Source organism: Quercus robur, chromosome 7 (assembly GCF_932294415.1).
Source record: "Quercus robur chromosome 7, dhQueRobu3.1, whole genome shotgun sequence".
In the NCBI taxonomy this organism is placed as follows: domain Eukaryota; kingdom Viridiplantae; phylum Streptophyta; class Magnoliopsida; order Fagales; family Fagaceae; genus Quercus; species Quercus robur.
The window spans coordinates 5424540-5440632 of record NC_065540.1 but is presented as its reverse complement, the minus strand read 5'-3'; the positions used below and the strand labels follow the sequence as shown (position 1 = coordinate 5440632).

The 16093-nt window shown below is 35.0% G+C and overlaps 1 protein-coding gene and 1 pseudogene across 2 annotated transcripts; one reads left to right on the top strand and one right to left on the bottom strand.

Annotated features, from left to right (window-relative positions):
- Positions 1-3022: 3022 nt before the first annotated feature.
- Positions 3023-8258, bottom strand: LOC126691897 (uncharacterized). 2 transcript variants are annotated; one of them, XM_050387220.1, is made up of 5 exons: positions 7905-8258; positions 5460-5560; positions 4366-4479; positions 4184-4285; positions 3023-3316 (listed from the first exon to the last, which is right to left on the bottom strand). In XM_050387220.1, exons 1-5 carry the CDS (start codon positions 8125-8127, stop codon positions 3146-3148), a joined length of 711 nt encoding a protein of 236 aa, XP_050243177.1. In that variant the 5' UTR covers positions 8128-8258; the 3' UTR covers positions 3023-3145. The 2 variants fall into 2 exon arrangements, with proteins under 2 accessions (XP_050243177.1, XP_050243176.1); XM_050387219.1 differs by having other exon boundaries at positions 4366-4482; positions 7905-8251.
- Positions 8259-10205: 1947 nt separating this feature from the next.
- Positions 10206-15185, top strand: LOC126690822 (probable CoA ligase CCL10; annotated as a pseudogene).
- Positions 15186-16093: the final 908 nt, after the last annotated feature.

Sequence of the window (16093 nt, the reverse complement as noted above, 5' to 3'; positions counted from 1 at the left end):
AAATAGTGAGAAGTAGTATTTTAATAGATTGGAGAAAGAAGTAGATTGTTAACGTGGGGTACTATTTGAGAGTGAATATTTCAAATAGAAAGAGTACCTCAATAAGTTATGATTTTTCAAAAACTTTACCTAGGTCAATGTAAATGCTCCAAGGTGAGGAGTCATGCTTAGACTATTTAAAAACTAGTGTTAAAATAATCTCTTATAAAATGAGATGTTGGGGACATTTTATTTAGAGTAATATTACAATCACGGTCTTCTTTACAAACTTGGTGACATGTTAGATTATTATTGATTTTTATATGAGATTATTATTGATATTATTTTATTTTGTCTACCATTAACAACTTGCTAGCTACTTCAATAATTATGAAAAGATATTTATATACTTATTGTTTTAGTTTCCATGCAAGTAATGGAATTAGATTTTTCTCATTTTATAGTTTGGTTATATATTATAATCTTAAAGATATACATAATGTCACGTCATTTTATAATTATTAACACAAGAAATAAAATTGTGAAATACTATATATGTCCATTTAACAGTAGAGAAAGTGAATTGGGATGGTAAATTTTAATTTTTTTTTATAAAAAAAAATCATTAAGTTTGGTTATTTGATTGAAATTTTCAAGAATTACAATTCTCGTGAAACGTGAGAATTCTAAACTCTCTCATATTATAGGTTGGAATTGTCAGTTGTCAAATATCTTGTATATCTCAAATTACTTTTTCTTTCTTTAAACTTTTTTTTTTTTTTTTTAAACTAACTACGTAGAGAGTTCTTCTTAAAAAAAAAAAAAAAAAAAAAAAAAAAAAAAAAAACTACGTTGAGTTAATTTAGAATTTTTTTTTTCATCCACATAAGATGTTACTTACTGCTCAAGAATTTTTTTTGTCATTTAAAAATGATCTATAACGGTAAAATTATTAATATTTTAATATATAAATATATATATATATATATATATTAATATTTATGGTGGGAGGAGTGAGATCCAGGTATAGAATAGAACTCCGTGGGCCCAGTCCGAGGAGGTGGAAGGGCCTATTCCCTTATTAGTTCTAACCCAATACATAGATGAGAGCCCGAGAATAGAGGCCGACTACTTGAGGAGTCCGAAGAGCTAGCATTCCTTTGGAGGCATTGAGCATGCCACTTGGACCAAAAGACAAAATAACGAAGAGGGCAGTAGAGATGTGCAAGCAAAAAAGAAGGAAAATATTCAGGTAAAGTATCTATCACCTCCGCATTCAATGCACTACACCAACTCAGTTGGCCGCATTAATGGTAGAATGACCTCTGAACCCTCACAGCTTGCAGTACATTCTACCACCTCCTGTAAAACCTTGATGGGGCAAACATCCAAAGGAAGATCAGTGATTGTACAAGTGGAGGGCTATGATGCAATTTAGATAGTTATATAAAGAAAGGGAACGCCTCCAAATTGGGGGATAGAAAAAACTTGAAAAAGAAACATACTCTTTGTAACACTACCTTATGACCAAGATTTGAACATTATATGAACTAGCACTCCTCAGACTAACCTGAGAAAGAGTTAACATCAAAACTACTTCTCCCTTATGAGTTATTTGATATTTTTCCATTAACTTAAAAGCTAAACCATATAGGTATTCTAAAGTTGACCTCGGAAACCCATTCTCTATGAATTAATTGTATTGGGCTGTCATATATTAACTCTCCATCTAATTTGAGTTAAAATTGATTTTCGCCTGCTTACACACACACACACACACATATATATATATATATATACATTCAAATTCTAAATATATCAAGTATTATCAATGCAATATAAATGTTAACTCTCATGAATTTTAATTCTTGTGAGTTTAAATTCGAAAATTATTAACTTCGGAGATTTGAAATTCTCAACAACCGAATAGACAATTAAAAGAAATGTGGAGCATGTAGCTATGACACTAGTTGAAATTTAGAATTGAGTTAATTTAATAAGTGGTATTTTTCTTTTACGCCTTACAGGCAAAAGGCTAGTAGGAGATTATTGTATTAAGACTTTTAGTTGCATGCATAGACTTCTACGAATAAAGATTCTTTAGAGTTGTGGCGGTAACTCTAAAGAATCTTGAAATGAATGAATTAAGTTTTACTATATCATTAATAATTTAAACAGACATCAAATTAGTCACAACCAACCTTTGTTTAAATGTTAATATCGGAGTAAAATTCAAACTACTCATTTTAAATGAGATTTAGGAACTCACCATTTTGGTCCAACTTCTACTATGTAGCTTTCTTTTTCTTTTCTTTTTTAATGCCAAATGGAGAATTAAAATATTATTAAAGACATAAGCTAGTATATAAAATGTATTACATGTAGTGTAGAACAGATAACATTTTTTATGGTGCCTCGTATACGATATTCAAACCCCATCTTTTACTCCTCCCCACTATCTACCTGTCAAAAAAAGAAACATTGGAGGGTCCCATAAAGAGTCACAATTAAATTTGGACCTCACCAACAAGTCATAATTACGTTTGGGTGGCTTTCTTTTTATTGTACTAGGCGGCTTCCTTTTGAGGCCGCCATCAAATTCCACTTCTCTTCTTCTGCAACCACACTATTGGAATTTCAAAGTAGAAGTCCGGCCTGCCTTTTTCCAACAAGGCAACAACTAAAAGAAAGCCCACTCAGACGGCACAATCCTTATAACTATGCTCTTTCGGCTGTTGAGGAAAAAGATAAAAAGTTCCCATATTTTGACTGCCTTAAGGCAGTAATCATTTTGGCCATTTCATACTCAACCAGTCAATCCTTTAGAGCTCTACAATCAACATTCTCGCTCAAATGGCATATTTATCCCACATTTTGTAGACAACACAAGAACACCACCTTTGTGGCTAAATGGCATTTCTTCCTCTCCTTGCCTTTTCTAATATCATCTCTTTCCATATTTCCATGGAATTGTGAGGTTGTTAAGTAAATTATGTTACTTCCAAATTGCATCCAGGTGGCTGATGGAGCAGACAAAAGAGAATTTAGTAATCAATTAGATATTGACAGGTATATAATCATTGAATTTGGGGTTTTGTACATAGGAACATAACAAATTTATGTACAAGAATGCATTAATGATGGTTAGAAGAATTCAATTATGCATCTACAAAAAATCCCATTGCCAATAAACCTTATCCACAATCCCTCCACCACTCTGAACTGCAAGGTGAAGTGTTTCAGATGCAGGAGGAACCCCCCAAAGTAATGGCACTGCAACCGTCATGGTTAGCTTCTCATGCAAACCGCCTTTGGTTGCCTTCTCCGCAGTAACAATCTGGACATTACACATCATTCACATTAATGGCTAATCCGCAGGGTACAGAACCTGAGCCTTTGAACAGGCAGCAGATGTGCAAGACACATAAAAATGTAGCCCAGTGTTGAACATGTGAAGGAACCACATAAAGTGGACAAGAATCAACGTTTTAAAACTGAACCAGATATATGGTTCTCACATCTTTATTAGCATAGCCTCTAAATTTTCTCATAAAACAACACCTCAGCACATGTTCTGTTCACTCCCGAAATACCAAGATGGCCTAGATATATAATGTTAGTGAGCCAAATATATTATACAATTTATGGGAACTCAATAGAGGAATTGGCTCAACCAATCAAGTCCAAATTCCAACGACTGGCCAGATGATCCCATTCCTTAAAAAGAGGTTGATAGAACTTTAATCTAAGGACAGAAAAATGGACCAACTAAAACTCCAATCCTCCAATTGAAAATTCATTTTTGACTAAGCTCTATCTCTGAATAAATAAAACCTAAGAAATATTCGGCAAGTACAAAAACTAAGACACACAACAAAAATGCATTCAGGATTCAAAGACGAACCCATTGAGATATGTGATCCCTTTTTGGAGAACAATATTAGTACTGCTGTCAAACCATAAACCATGCAATGGTTAAGAGCTAAAATCATTTCCTGAAGCTCTTTGGTGTAATCTTAAGCTTAGTATTGTTGAGCCTACTATAGTAGGCTTCATAAAAAATAGTAGGGTCAACAATGGTAGGTTTGGTGTAATCTTAAGCCTACTTTTGTTGATGCCACAGACCAAACAATAATTATATAGAGCACCATATCTGCAACTGCATAAATCAAATGAAACATAAAATTGATTTGAAATGTCGTACCTCCCCACCATGCTCCAAGACAGTGTCCTCCACAACATCACTCAGCATCTCAATGGAACGGCAAAACCCAATAATACAGAGTCTTCTGCCCATATCAAGTCCCTGGAAAAGAAAGTTCCCACATTCATCAAACCAAGTGGTCAAAAAAGGGCATGTTCAATAAAAGCAAAGGGACTGCTTACATTTGTTGCCGCAATATCAAAGAGTGCACCCAGACAAAGGCCCTGCTCTGGATCCATGTAATCGCTTTCTTGAAAGCGTTGAAATCTCTGAGAAGTTCTTGATCTCCCTTGCTTCTTCTGTGAAGCATAATATAATAACATATTCCATATTATGATGGAGTGCATATAATAGAAAATGAAATATAAGCATCAAAGACAGTATCTCTTGATGATCAAGCATCCATATCATTGTGCATAATACTCTTATCAAATGAAAGGAACAGCCAATAGGGTTTTTTTTTTTTTTTTTTTCCAACATGCAATAGGATCCAAAAGCAGGTAACAGGTACCCCCAAGTTGTTAATTATGTACACATAAATGCTTACACAAACGAGGAAACTATGATAGGGCAGTGCCCTATCCAGGTTGATGGAGCTGCACCCTCTTCTTCTTTTTTTATTTATTTATAAATAATCATATTATTTATAGACCTAAAGTGTTCAAATAAATCTACAAAGCATGATGGCAGACAATTTTCAAATTTTGGCTAAACTAGTGTAGTGATCCAGATCTTTACTTATATTTGAACAGTGACCATGTTGCATATATAAGCCAAAAAATAAAATCACTTAATTTCTAGTAAAAACCATTGAATTTATAATTCACTTAGTTATCAAGTATATAAAAGATACTTAAGCTTTTGAATGGTCTAAGTCACAACAAAACTTCACCAATAATCTATTATACACAAAAATTGGTATGACCCCATCAACTTTGACGGAGTGCCACCTAATCATAGTTTCTCCCTTATGCAAAAGATGTTGTTTCAACTAAACACAAAATGTTATGGCAGATGCCAAGAGCCTAGTAGCTCAATTGGCACCTCCTGGTGTTCTCAACAAAAATGTCCAGGTTTGAAATCCCCCCTCCCCATTGTAACTATCGAATTAATTAAAAAAAACACAAAATGCTATAGCAGATATTAGTCATTAAAGAACTCATTCCAATTTCCAAAAGCACTGAAGTAGCAGCCGACCTTTTTGAAAAATAAAAAATAACAATTCTATTTTATATTCTTTAGAATAATTGAAGCTGCCAGAATAAAAATGACATACCTCTGAAGAAGAGACACGTTGAGGGACTAGGGAGCCTCCAATCTGAATAAGCCCATCAGCAGTGAACAACGTTATCCTCTCCTCAGGAACCCATTCAATTTCTTTAAGCACATGAAATGTAAGACATCAAGTTCTTTAAGTCAGAAATAATTCAAAAATCAGAACTGTTATTATTTAATTTTGGATAATTTCCAAATTACACCCTCTAACTTTGGCCGATTTTCAAGTTAGTCTTATAAGTTTAACTTTTTTCATTTCAATCCTTTAACTTTCATTTGTTGTTAATTCAGTGCTTCTGTCCAATTCCATTAGGTGGGCTGCCGTAAGTGCCCAAAACAACGTAGTTTTTAGTTTTTTATTTTTTATTTTTTTGAATTTCTTAAATTTAAAAAATTGAGAAAATTAATCACAAATTTGGGGAGGGGGGGGGGGGGAACAAAAAAAAAAAAAAAGTTATTTTTGTTTGTACGAGTCAAATTGACGAAGAACAACACAGAGAAAGAATGGATTAAAAACAAAGTAAGAATCTTGACCAAATTTTTATAAAATCTACTCCTAAAAAATCTGAATTTTTGAAACGTATTTGTGATTTTATAGTAAATAAAAAATAAATAAAAACTTTGTTAAAAAAATCAAACTCTATATACAAAATTTTCTATCACAATACAAAATTTCTACACAGATTCAACAAGAAAACCCACTACACAGATCTGACCAAAAAGTTCTATACAAAATATTTCAATAGGCAGAGTTAATAAAAAATTTCTGCCCAAAAACAAAATTTAGATACACAGATCTTACACCTACTTGCAAAATTAACCAAATCTGGATATAACTAGTCACTCTACCCCCTCAAAACCCAATCAACCCAAACCCACCTTGGCTGAATCCAGTGACCCAACTGACTCACACAATATCTCCTCCCTTGATTTTGCATACTGGGGAATCATGTGTTTAGCAAAGAAGCTTGAACGAAAAAACTCCTTCTTGCTTGGCGACAGATGGGCCCGAGTTCTCATAGCAATGGTCAAGTTGGTGTTGGTGGTGGCAAATTTGTTTTGAGGCACTGAGAACCAGACAAAATTGAAGCTGTCCATGTAGAGAGAGAGAGAAGGGGGGGGGGGGGAATAAGGAATAAGGAATAAGATAAATAACTTTTTTTTTAAGATTAGGAGTCCTTAATTAAATTAGATAAATTTTTAAATATTTTAAAGGTGGAAAATCAAAACTACACCATTTTGGGGGGGGAGGGGCACTTAACGGCAGCCCTACAAACCGAATTGGATAGAAAGACAATGGAACAAAAAATCAAAGTTACAGGAGTGACTTGAAATTTGGCCAAAGGCCCAAAGCTGAAGAGTGTAATTTGTAATTTAGCCTTTAATATTTATGGGACATGCAAATGCTGTATAATCATAGTTTTACATGGCACAGAGCCTGGTGTAGTGGGCTAGACCAACCATGGTTTGCTGGAGATCACAACAAAAGCAGCAGAAGAGTGAGCCAAAGCCAAGCAAGCAGCAGTCAACAGATTAAACAAACTATTAATACACCCCTTTTCCAAATGGACAGAGTTTACCTCCAAACCATTTGGAGGAAGATTCCAACCCTAAACTCATCCACACATTAGGCACATGACCTATTTAATAAATTATGTAACTTGTTTAGATAATTTAATGAGCCATGAACAATACATATGGATGGCTTTATAAATAACCACAAATTGAGTTGGAGGAGATTCCTCCAAACCGATTTGGAGAAAAACTCTGTCCTTTACAAATTGTTAGTAAAAGATGTTCATTAATTTTAAAAAGACAAAGTTTGGCCTATACAACCAACAATTGTATACAATCACTTAAGTATGGTTACACACACCATCTTCCTAAAATTGTTAATGGGCTAACATCAAATCTCTGTAGATCTCTATTCAATTGACCTAATAACACAAATATAAGGCATTGCTTTGAAAAACAACAACAATAATCAAACCTTACTCCCAAAACTTTTGGGATTGGCTATGTATTCTCAATGGGCTAATCGGGATCATATACAAGGTCATGCTCTGAAAACAAAATCCTAAATCTTCACTAACATATGCAAGCAACAAGTGGCCTTAAGGTACTCAAACCCACAATCCAATCGAAAGTTTGTCCATCTTCTTCCCATGTAACAACCATCATAAACACTTAATAATCGTTCTCTAATAACACCACATTCCAGAACCCAATTCCTCATATACTAAAAATATCTCAAAAAACATAATAAAATGAATATAAATAATTTAGAATCTAATCAGAAGAACCAAAACAGAAAATGCCATAATCAAAGCTTAATTAAATTAAATTGGCTTATCTTCGGATCTAATAGTCACAGGGTTTCCAAGAGATTAAAAAAATAAAATCTGGGAAATGAAAAATGAGAGGAGTAGATGAGATGAGTTATTACCGCTATCACCTTGGCTCCAAGGGAAGAAGCCGAATGAATCGTCGGCGAAAAAGTTGCCGGAATCTGAAGAAGCTTTGACAGATAAACGTAGAGGACGAGAGGGACGAGGAGAATGAGAAATTGAGGATTTGTGAGAGGAAGTGAATGCGGAGAGCGAAGAGAAGCGAGAAATCGATGGGATCGAGGCCAAGGGCGAGAAGCACAGAGCGGAGCTTTCCGCCATTGGAGAGAAAAAGGACAAAGATTCCTTGTAGAGCGAGAGAGAGAGAGAGAGAGAGAAATGGATCACAGAATCAGAGAGGAAAGAAAGTAAAAGAAGTGAAAGTTTGGGAAAGGTGAAAAACTACTAATAACACAGAGAGAGAGAGAGAGAGAGAGAGTTCAGACTTCGACGACACATGTGTGGAGACATCTGCCACGTGGCACAACGGTACGTTTTTTAGACGGTTGGTCTGGTGTTCCTTTGGTCTTTCCGACTACAAAACAGAATATTCAAAGTTGTCTTGTCCTAAACAAAAATACTGATCTGGCTGTGAACATTTATCCACAATGTTTTTTTTCCTTTCCAATTTTTTTTTGGAAAAATTACAAATTATCCCAACATGATTTGACCGAAATTTAAGTTATCAAATTTGAAATTTAACAATTTATTTACTTGAAATTTGATTAAAATTTTAAGTTGTTTATTTATGGTTTGAAATCCCATGGTCCAAGACTCTAAGTGCTCAATTGAATTCTTTTTTATTTTCTTTGATCTTGTATTTTTTTTGTAGAGAGAAACATAAAAGTGGAGCAAAATCACATATTTAACTATGTTTTTAACGGAGGTGGGTTATGAAACTCTAATTGAACTAATCTCAAGTAAGTAAAGTGTCAAATTTTAAATCACAGTGACAACTTAAAATTCGGTCAAACCACAAGTAAGTAAGTTGTAATTTACCATTTTTATTATTATAGAGTTTCAATATATGTCGTACACTTTTAATGATTGTCCTATTCATCATTAGCCGAAGATACTAATCGATTTTTTGTGTAAACAAAGATTAAATGATTTTACTAATTGAGTTAATTGAAACTTTTTCTTTTTTACTTAGATAGCAGATTATTATTATTATTTTTATATAAAAAAAGGTACTCTGTATTGGGCAAGGGTGGCAATTATTTGACACATGTCCACATTACACATTACACATTGGACCCAATCAATTCTGCATTAGCCCAAATTTAGAGAATTATTTTTGTATTTTACTCGAACTTTTTTTTTCTTTCGACAGAAACTAGAACAGTATTAACCCAAATTAAAATAGTAGAAAATAACAATCGACAACACGATAGGCCCAATACATACGCTCGAAGAAAATATTTTGGGGTCTGAAGGCAGCCCACTCTCGCCACTGCTTTTGTTGTGGCAGCCCAATTTATTATTTTGGGCTAACCTTGTTCAGATTGGGACTAAAATTTGCTCTCTTTTTTAATTATTTTTTATTATAAACTTTTTTTTTTTTATAATTATTTATTAGGTAGACAGTGGAAGAATGGATAGCAAGTTTGAATCATAAACATGAGATATTACAAAAAATGTCCTTACTACTAAACTATCACTTAAATCTTGATTTTGTTTTCACTTCTTGAATACAATATTAATGAGTAAGTTTTCACTGGATATGCTGATTATAGCTTATGGACAACATTTTGAAACAAATTTTTTAGGTACAATCACATTTTTAAACAAACTAACCTGATCTAAATGCGCACAAAATACTTTACGCTACACAATGATGCATCTTTGTAATAGCAATGGCCCCTGCTCTAAACAGGTGCACTTTGATAGATCGATGGCCACTCCTATATTATATTTGCATTATTTTGACATTCTGCTACGAATTCATCAGTTCAAATGGAGGGGAAAGAAGTTCAAATGAAAAATAAAATGTTAGGAGGAAATAGAAAAATCTTAACCAAGAATTTTGTCATTCTTGGATGTTTCTCAATTTTAATTTAATTATGCTATCCTAATTATGTTAGATTGAAAACCTTTAAAAATGCAACCTAGGCAAAAGTTAGAGTATCAAAAAGTTAGATAAGTTGAAAACCATTAAAAATGCAACCTGGGCAAAAGTTAGGGTATAAAAAGCTCGCTAGGTTGAAAACCTTTAAAAAGGCAGCTGTATGGGACAGGGCCCCAGGCTCACTAGGCCTTGGGCCCTGGCCTTGTCCTTCAATCCATAACCCTGACCCCATTGGACCTATGACCTTGATCCGGACACACCTATAAGGCCCAAACCGAGCCCAAAAATCATAATGAGTCCATCCTATCTCAAACATGTTAAAGGCAAACCCCTGCCGACCAACTTTAATCTGGTTGGGAGTGCATTTGCTCAGAGGTACCCAAGTTCTCGGTAGCCCATTATTGCCTTGGGGAATATTGCTGTCGAACAGTCTTTTGGAGGCGGGAACCAATTCCAAAGCCATTACCTCCATTCCCAACGGAAGATCCACATAGAAATGATGTCATTGGACCCTCATCCACATGAGTGAGATCAGGAAGTAATCATAACACCCCTACAGGCTATAAATAGGAAAATAGAGTAAGAAGTAGGGGGTTGGCGAGTGTGGAGAGAAAAGGGAGAAAAGAGTATCAAGAGGAAGGAGAGCAATTTGGTGAGGGAAAAGAGGGGTTCACAAAAACCGAGGAGTGCAATAAGGTCACCCGGTGAAGGATCACCCATAGTAGGAAATTTTAAACCCATTATACAAATAGGTTGTGAGCCCAAATATTGGCCCATCAAGCTAAAGCTCTTTTGGGCATGCATAGCAACCTAGGCAAAAGTTAGAGCAAAAAAATATATAAAACTTTTGAACTACATGATGACTTGATTCCTTTCAAGGGGTACGTAGGTAGCTTGATATTTCATACTAAGTTCAATCACATGTCAAAAAAAAAAAAAAAATCATTTGAACTATATGATGACTTGATCCCTCTCAAGGGGTACAACAACTTGGTTTTTCATACTAAGTTCAGTCACATGTCAAACCAAAAAATTCTTTTAAACTACGTGATGACTTGATCCCTCTCAAAGGGTATATAGACAGCTTGGTATTTCATACTACGTTCAGTCACATGTCAAACTAAAAATTCTTTTGAAATACGTGATACTTGATCCCTTTTAAGGGGTATGTAGGTAGCTTGGTAGTTCATACTTGCAATATTTCTATGATGTGAAGCAAGTAAAAGAATCGCGCTTGCATTGATATTTTGATCAAGAGGAGCAGCTTGTGACCACTGTAGCAAATTAGGGGGATATATGTCATAGTCTCGAACATATAGTAAATTTATTTTGTAAAGAGAAAGCAATAAAATCAATCATATTACTACTTCCTTTCACAAAGTCTTATAGTCCTTCAAAGGATTTCGAGAAAATGTGCGACTTCCTTTGATCACACTAGGTAGGAGGTACAACAACTAAACATATTTTGCTAAGGGAAAGTTTAAGACCACAAAATTTTTCATAACTTCTTGTCATAACTGTGATGTGATAGAATGTGATTGGTGAAGAAAAAATTGGTAGGTCCACGTGAAAGTGATGGTTAACCACTCACAGTCTACCGCGTTGTAGTTATGAGAAAAAAGTTGTGGAGTAATAATTTGTGGTCCTAGAACTACTCTTTTGCTAATCTTATGTTGACCCGTTTCCAGATTTGCTATAGCTTCTTAAATTTCGCCATTAAAGGCCCTTAGATTTTGCCTCTATCTGGTATTCTGGTTGCTCCATATGGATTGGTTTTGCTATAGCATTCGTCTTTCAGAGCTCTAGCCCAATACTTGGAGTCCCTCAAAAAATTTATACACCTGGCTAACCATATTTGGCTCAATACAAGTTATTCTAGCCTCTAGGACCACAATCAATATTTCACACCTAATTTCACAACTATTCTATGTAGTATACTGTGACTAGTTGTCTGTTATTTTCACATGAACCCACTACTCAAAGTCAACCACATCAGATAATTGTGAAAATGAGAATTTGATTGTGGTCCGAGAATTTTTCAATGAGTAAGGTTTTTATGCAAGCAATCTAAATTGCAAGAATTTTTATGCAATCCACAATGTGGTGGTGGTTAAAAAATCATCCACACACATTAAAAATTTCTACAAATCAAATTATATTAAAACCTTTTCCTAACCTAGGTGGTGAAAATGTTATGAATTTTAGTTACAACCGTAAACAACTCCTTATTAATCTTTCAATATTTTTAGGTAGGAAAATTTACTCGTACCGGCCATGTGATATGTTCCAACGTTTGCGCCACTGACATTGTCCCTCCCACCTTTCAACTTTTTGTTCAATATAACTCTCACCTTGCCTTAATCTCCCATCTTCATAGTTCAAACCCCAAACTTTCCTTAGAAACAAACATTTGCTACATTTTCTCACTCCCCAAATAACCATGGGCATGGCAACATTGACCTTCAACCCCCAAACTCAAATCTACACATCTCTAAGACCACCGATTCACCTCCCCACAAACCCTAACCTCTCTCCCACTTCTTTCCTCTTCCAAAACTCATCTTCCTTCCCACACAACCTCGCTCTCATTGACTCCAATACCAACGAAACCCTAACCTTCCACCAACTCAAACTCCTGGTCTCCAAGCTCGGCCACTCTTTTTCTTCTCAACATTCACAAAAACGACGTCGTCTTCACTGTTACTCCCAACTCAATCCACTTCCCTGTCTATTTTCTAGCCATTGTCGCTCTCGAGGCTATTGCTTCAACCTATAATCCTTCGTATACCATTTATGAGATCTTAAAGCAAGTCCAAGATTGTAACCCTAAGCTTGTTATAACCGTCCCTAAACTTTGGCACAAAATCAATGAATTAAACTTGCCTTCCATAATTAGAGGTTCTTTGAAATCTATGAGTTTTATAGAAACACTGAGTTTGAAATTTTGGTATTACTCTAAACTAATAGAAATGTCGAATGTGGAGTGTGAATTACCGGATGAAGCCGTGACATAGAGCGACATGGTGGTGCTTATGTATTTGTATGGCACGACCAGGATGAGTAAGGGAGTGATTGCGACACATAAGAACTTAATCACGACTTCGCTAATGGTGACAGCTAAAAGCTCAATTAGTGTAGAAACACTAATGCTTGTTTACCCACACTAATGCTTGTGGGTAAACAATCTTTAACTCTCAAGTGTTTGGCTAGGGTTTTCTCTCTCAAAAGTTTCTTGTAAAGAATCCTTATTCTTCTTACATTTCATGGGTAATGAGGGTTTATATAGTGTTGGTAAAGGAATGTGAAAAGACACAATCAAAATAATCAGGCAGAGAGTTTCACCAGTCACTAGCAACTTGGTCTTAGTTGCGAATGATTCACAAAATCCAGTTTGTCAAAAACTCTTCGAATTTCAGCATATGCTTCTCACTTGACCTATTTCACGGGTTGGCATTCGCGAGCTAGTCGCAAGATAGTTACGAAATCCTCATCTTCACAGAATCTTCACCAAACTCTCACACACAACACTTACATTAATCCCACAAAAATACAGGGAAATGATTGAACAAAATTACAATTAAATTTGACATGAAATTAAAGGCAACATAAAATATAGTTGTAAATCATAACTTTACAACAACCGATTAAGACTAATTCGAGGACTCGAGAAACGTTCCCGTGTTTCGTGCCTATGTTTCATATGTTTAGGCTGTCGATGGCGATGTATTCGCAGCTTCGGAGAGGGAACATGGTGGTTTCGATGGGGAAGTTTGATTTGGAGAAGGTATTATGGGTGGTGGAGAAGTATAGGGTGTAACAGCCCAGCCCAATTAAAAAAAAAAAAAAAAAAAAAAAAAAAAAAAAAAAAAAAAACATGGTCAAATATTTTTGGGTGTCCCACGTGCCCCACCTAACCCAATCACTACCCACCACATCTCACACACTTCCTCACTTTTTTGGGGTTGGCCGGTCGTATCTATTCCCCTCATTTGCTTTCTTTTCTTTTCACTTAAGCACACACAATCATCTCCCTCACTCTCCCACCGGGTTCCACTCCAAACCACCATCTCCACCATCTTTTTCCGGCAAGATCACCAGAAAAATCCTTGTGAATCTCTAAGCAACTTCACATGTGAGGTAAATCCTTGAGTGTGTGGGTGAGGCTAGGCAGGACCAAGAGACCACATGCAAAAGAGGTGCTATATGATGTGTTATCCCCTGCTACCCATGAAGGGGATAGGTAAATCCTTGAGGGTGTGGGTGAGGCTTGGTAGGGCCAATAGACCACATGCCAAAAGAGGTACATATCATGCTAGTGTGTTTGGGCTCTAACTTATTTGTGGTGGTATGATGTCTGGGTGATATCTCTATCCTTGTTGGTCCTTGTTGCATCTTCGGTGAGGTTTTCTAGTTTTGAAATGGTATTGGTCATTTTTGTGGCTCACAGTGAATGAAATTTAGTTTCATAGTTATTTTTGGAAGCTTGGTACTAAACTATTCCTATCGTTCTTGCATGTGGTTAATGAAATTGTTTTTGCATAAATTAAATGGAAATTCCAAATTATAACATGTTTTGTGAATTGTTCATTATCATGAAACTTGCATTTCCCCCACCTCCATTAATTATGCTACTTACTAGGCTCTGTCTCATTCCATTATTTTATAAATTTTTCAAAGTAGACTACAATCTTTTGAGACAGTTTTTTGGTGGCTAACAGTAGTTAGACTAACTACTAATGGAGGCTGAACTTTTGTAATGGAGATATTAGATGATGTATATCTTAAAATATGCTTAACTCATTCTTTTGTATATTATAGTAGTTGTGACTTTATTTCCACTAATGGGACAAGCTGATGTTATGTAATTATTTATTTAGACCTCTATTCTTTTGTGGTCAATGGTCCTTGTAATTACTGCTTAGAACTCTGACTTATTTTGAGAGTATATTCAATAGAATTATTATGATAACTCTTGATGTTGGTACTTGATATGATTTATGTGGATTGGATTGTCAAAAAGGAAAAATATCTACATGTACTTTTGAGATGTCTTTCTCATACTTTGGACCCTTTTAGGTTTGGGACGTGACATAGGGTGACCCATTTGTGCGTGGTTCCGCCAGTGATGGTTGAGCTAGTGAAGCAGAGTGTGGTGATAAAGAAGTATGACTTGTTGTTGTTGAAGCAGGTCAGGTCTAGTGCAACACCTCTTGGGAGGGATGTAATGGAGGAGTGTGCAAGAAGATCCCTTATGCTAAAATTTGTCAGGTAGAAATCTTTGATTTTTCTTTCATTCTTTTTATTTAATTTTTTTTAAGATAATAGGTTCGACAACAAAAGTGAAATGTTAAAGATTTAACTTAATCTTGAACCAAGCTTACAAATAATTCTCGAACTTGAACTCATCAAAAAATCCACAAATTACTCAACTTGGTTCTTGATTCATTAGTCAACTCAAGCTTGAGCTCACTATCAAACTCTTGAGCTTAAAATTCAACATGTACAAGTACACATCAAGTTCATATTAAACATATTATAGTAAGATATGTGTTTATTCTTGAAGTCTGTATCAAGTTTATTATAAAGCTCATTAACAAGTCTAGGCTTAACTTCTTCTTTTTTAAACTATCAAGCCTTATTATTCTCAAGTTTGTTCAACTTTGGTAAGCTTATAAACAAAAAAAATATGAACCAATTTTAATTTTAAGCGAAACTACATCATTAGTCTCTAAAGTTTTCCTGTCAAGTACTATTAATCCCTTAAGTTTCAAGTAAGTTCTATTGGTCCCTCAAGTTTAAAACATGAGCACAATTTGTCCTTCTTTTAACTATCGTTAGTTTCAGTCCTATGTGGCTAATAGAGCAATAATATGGTAAATTTTAAGTGACATGGCATCAATTTTTTTCAATTAAATCTAAAAAAAATTAAAATTAAAATTAAAAACTGCTACCTATTGAAAACCCATGACCCGCTAGAAACAACCAAGCCATTTTGTGACCCCTTAAGAAGAAGGTATTCCTAAATTAAATGTGAAATTGCTAGCCCTAATCTGAAGAGAGAGAAATCCCTAAACAGTAGCATCACTAGTAGTCGTTAGCATCGTCTCTAGAGCTCGAAGAAGTATTCTCATACACAAAATTCATCGGTACACTGGGATAAAAAAAACATCATTTAGGCCC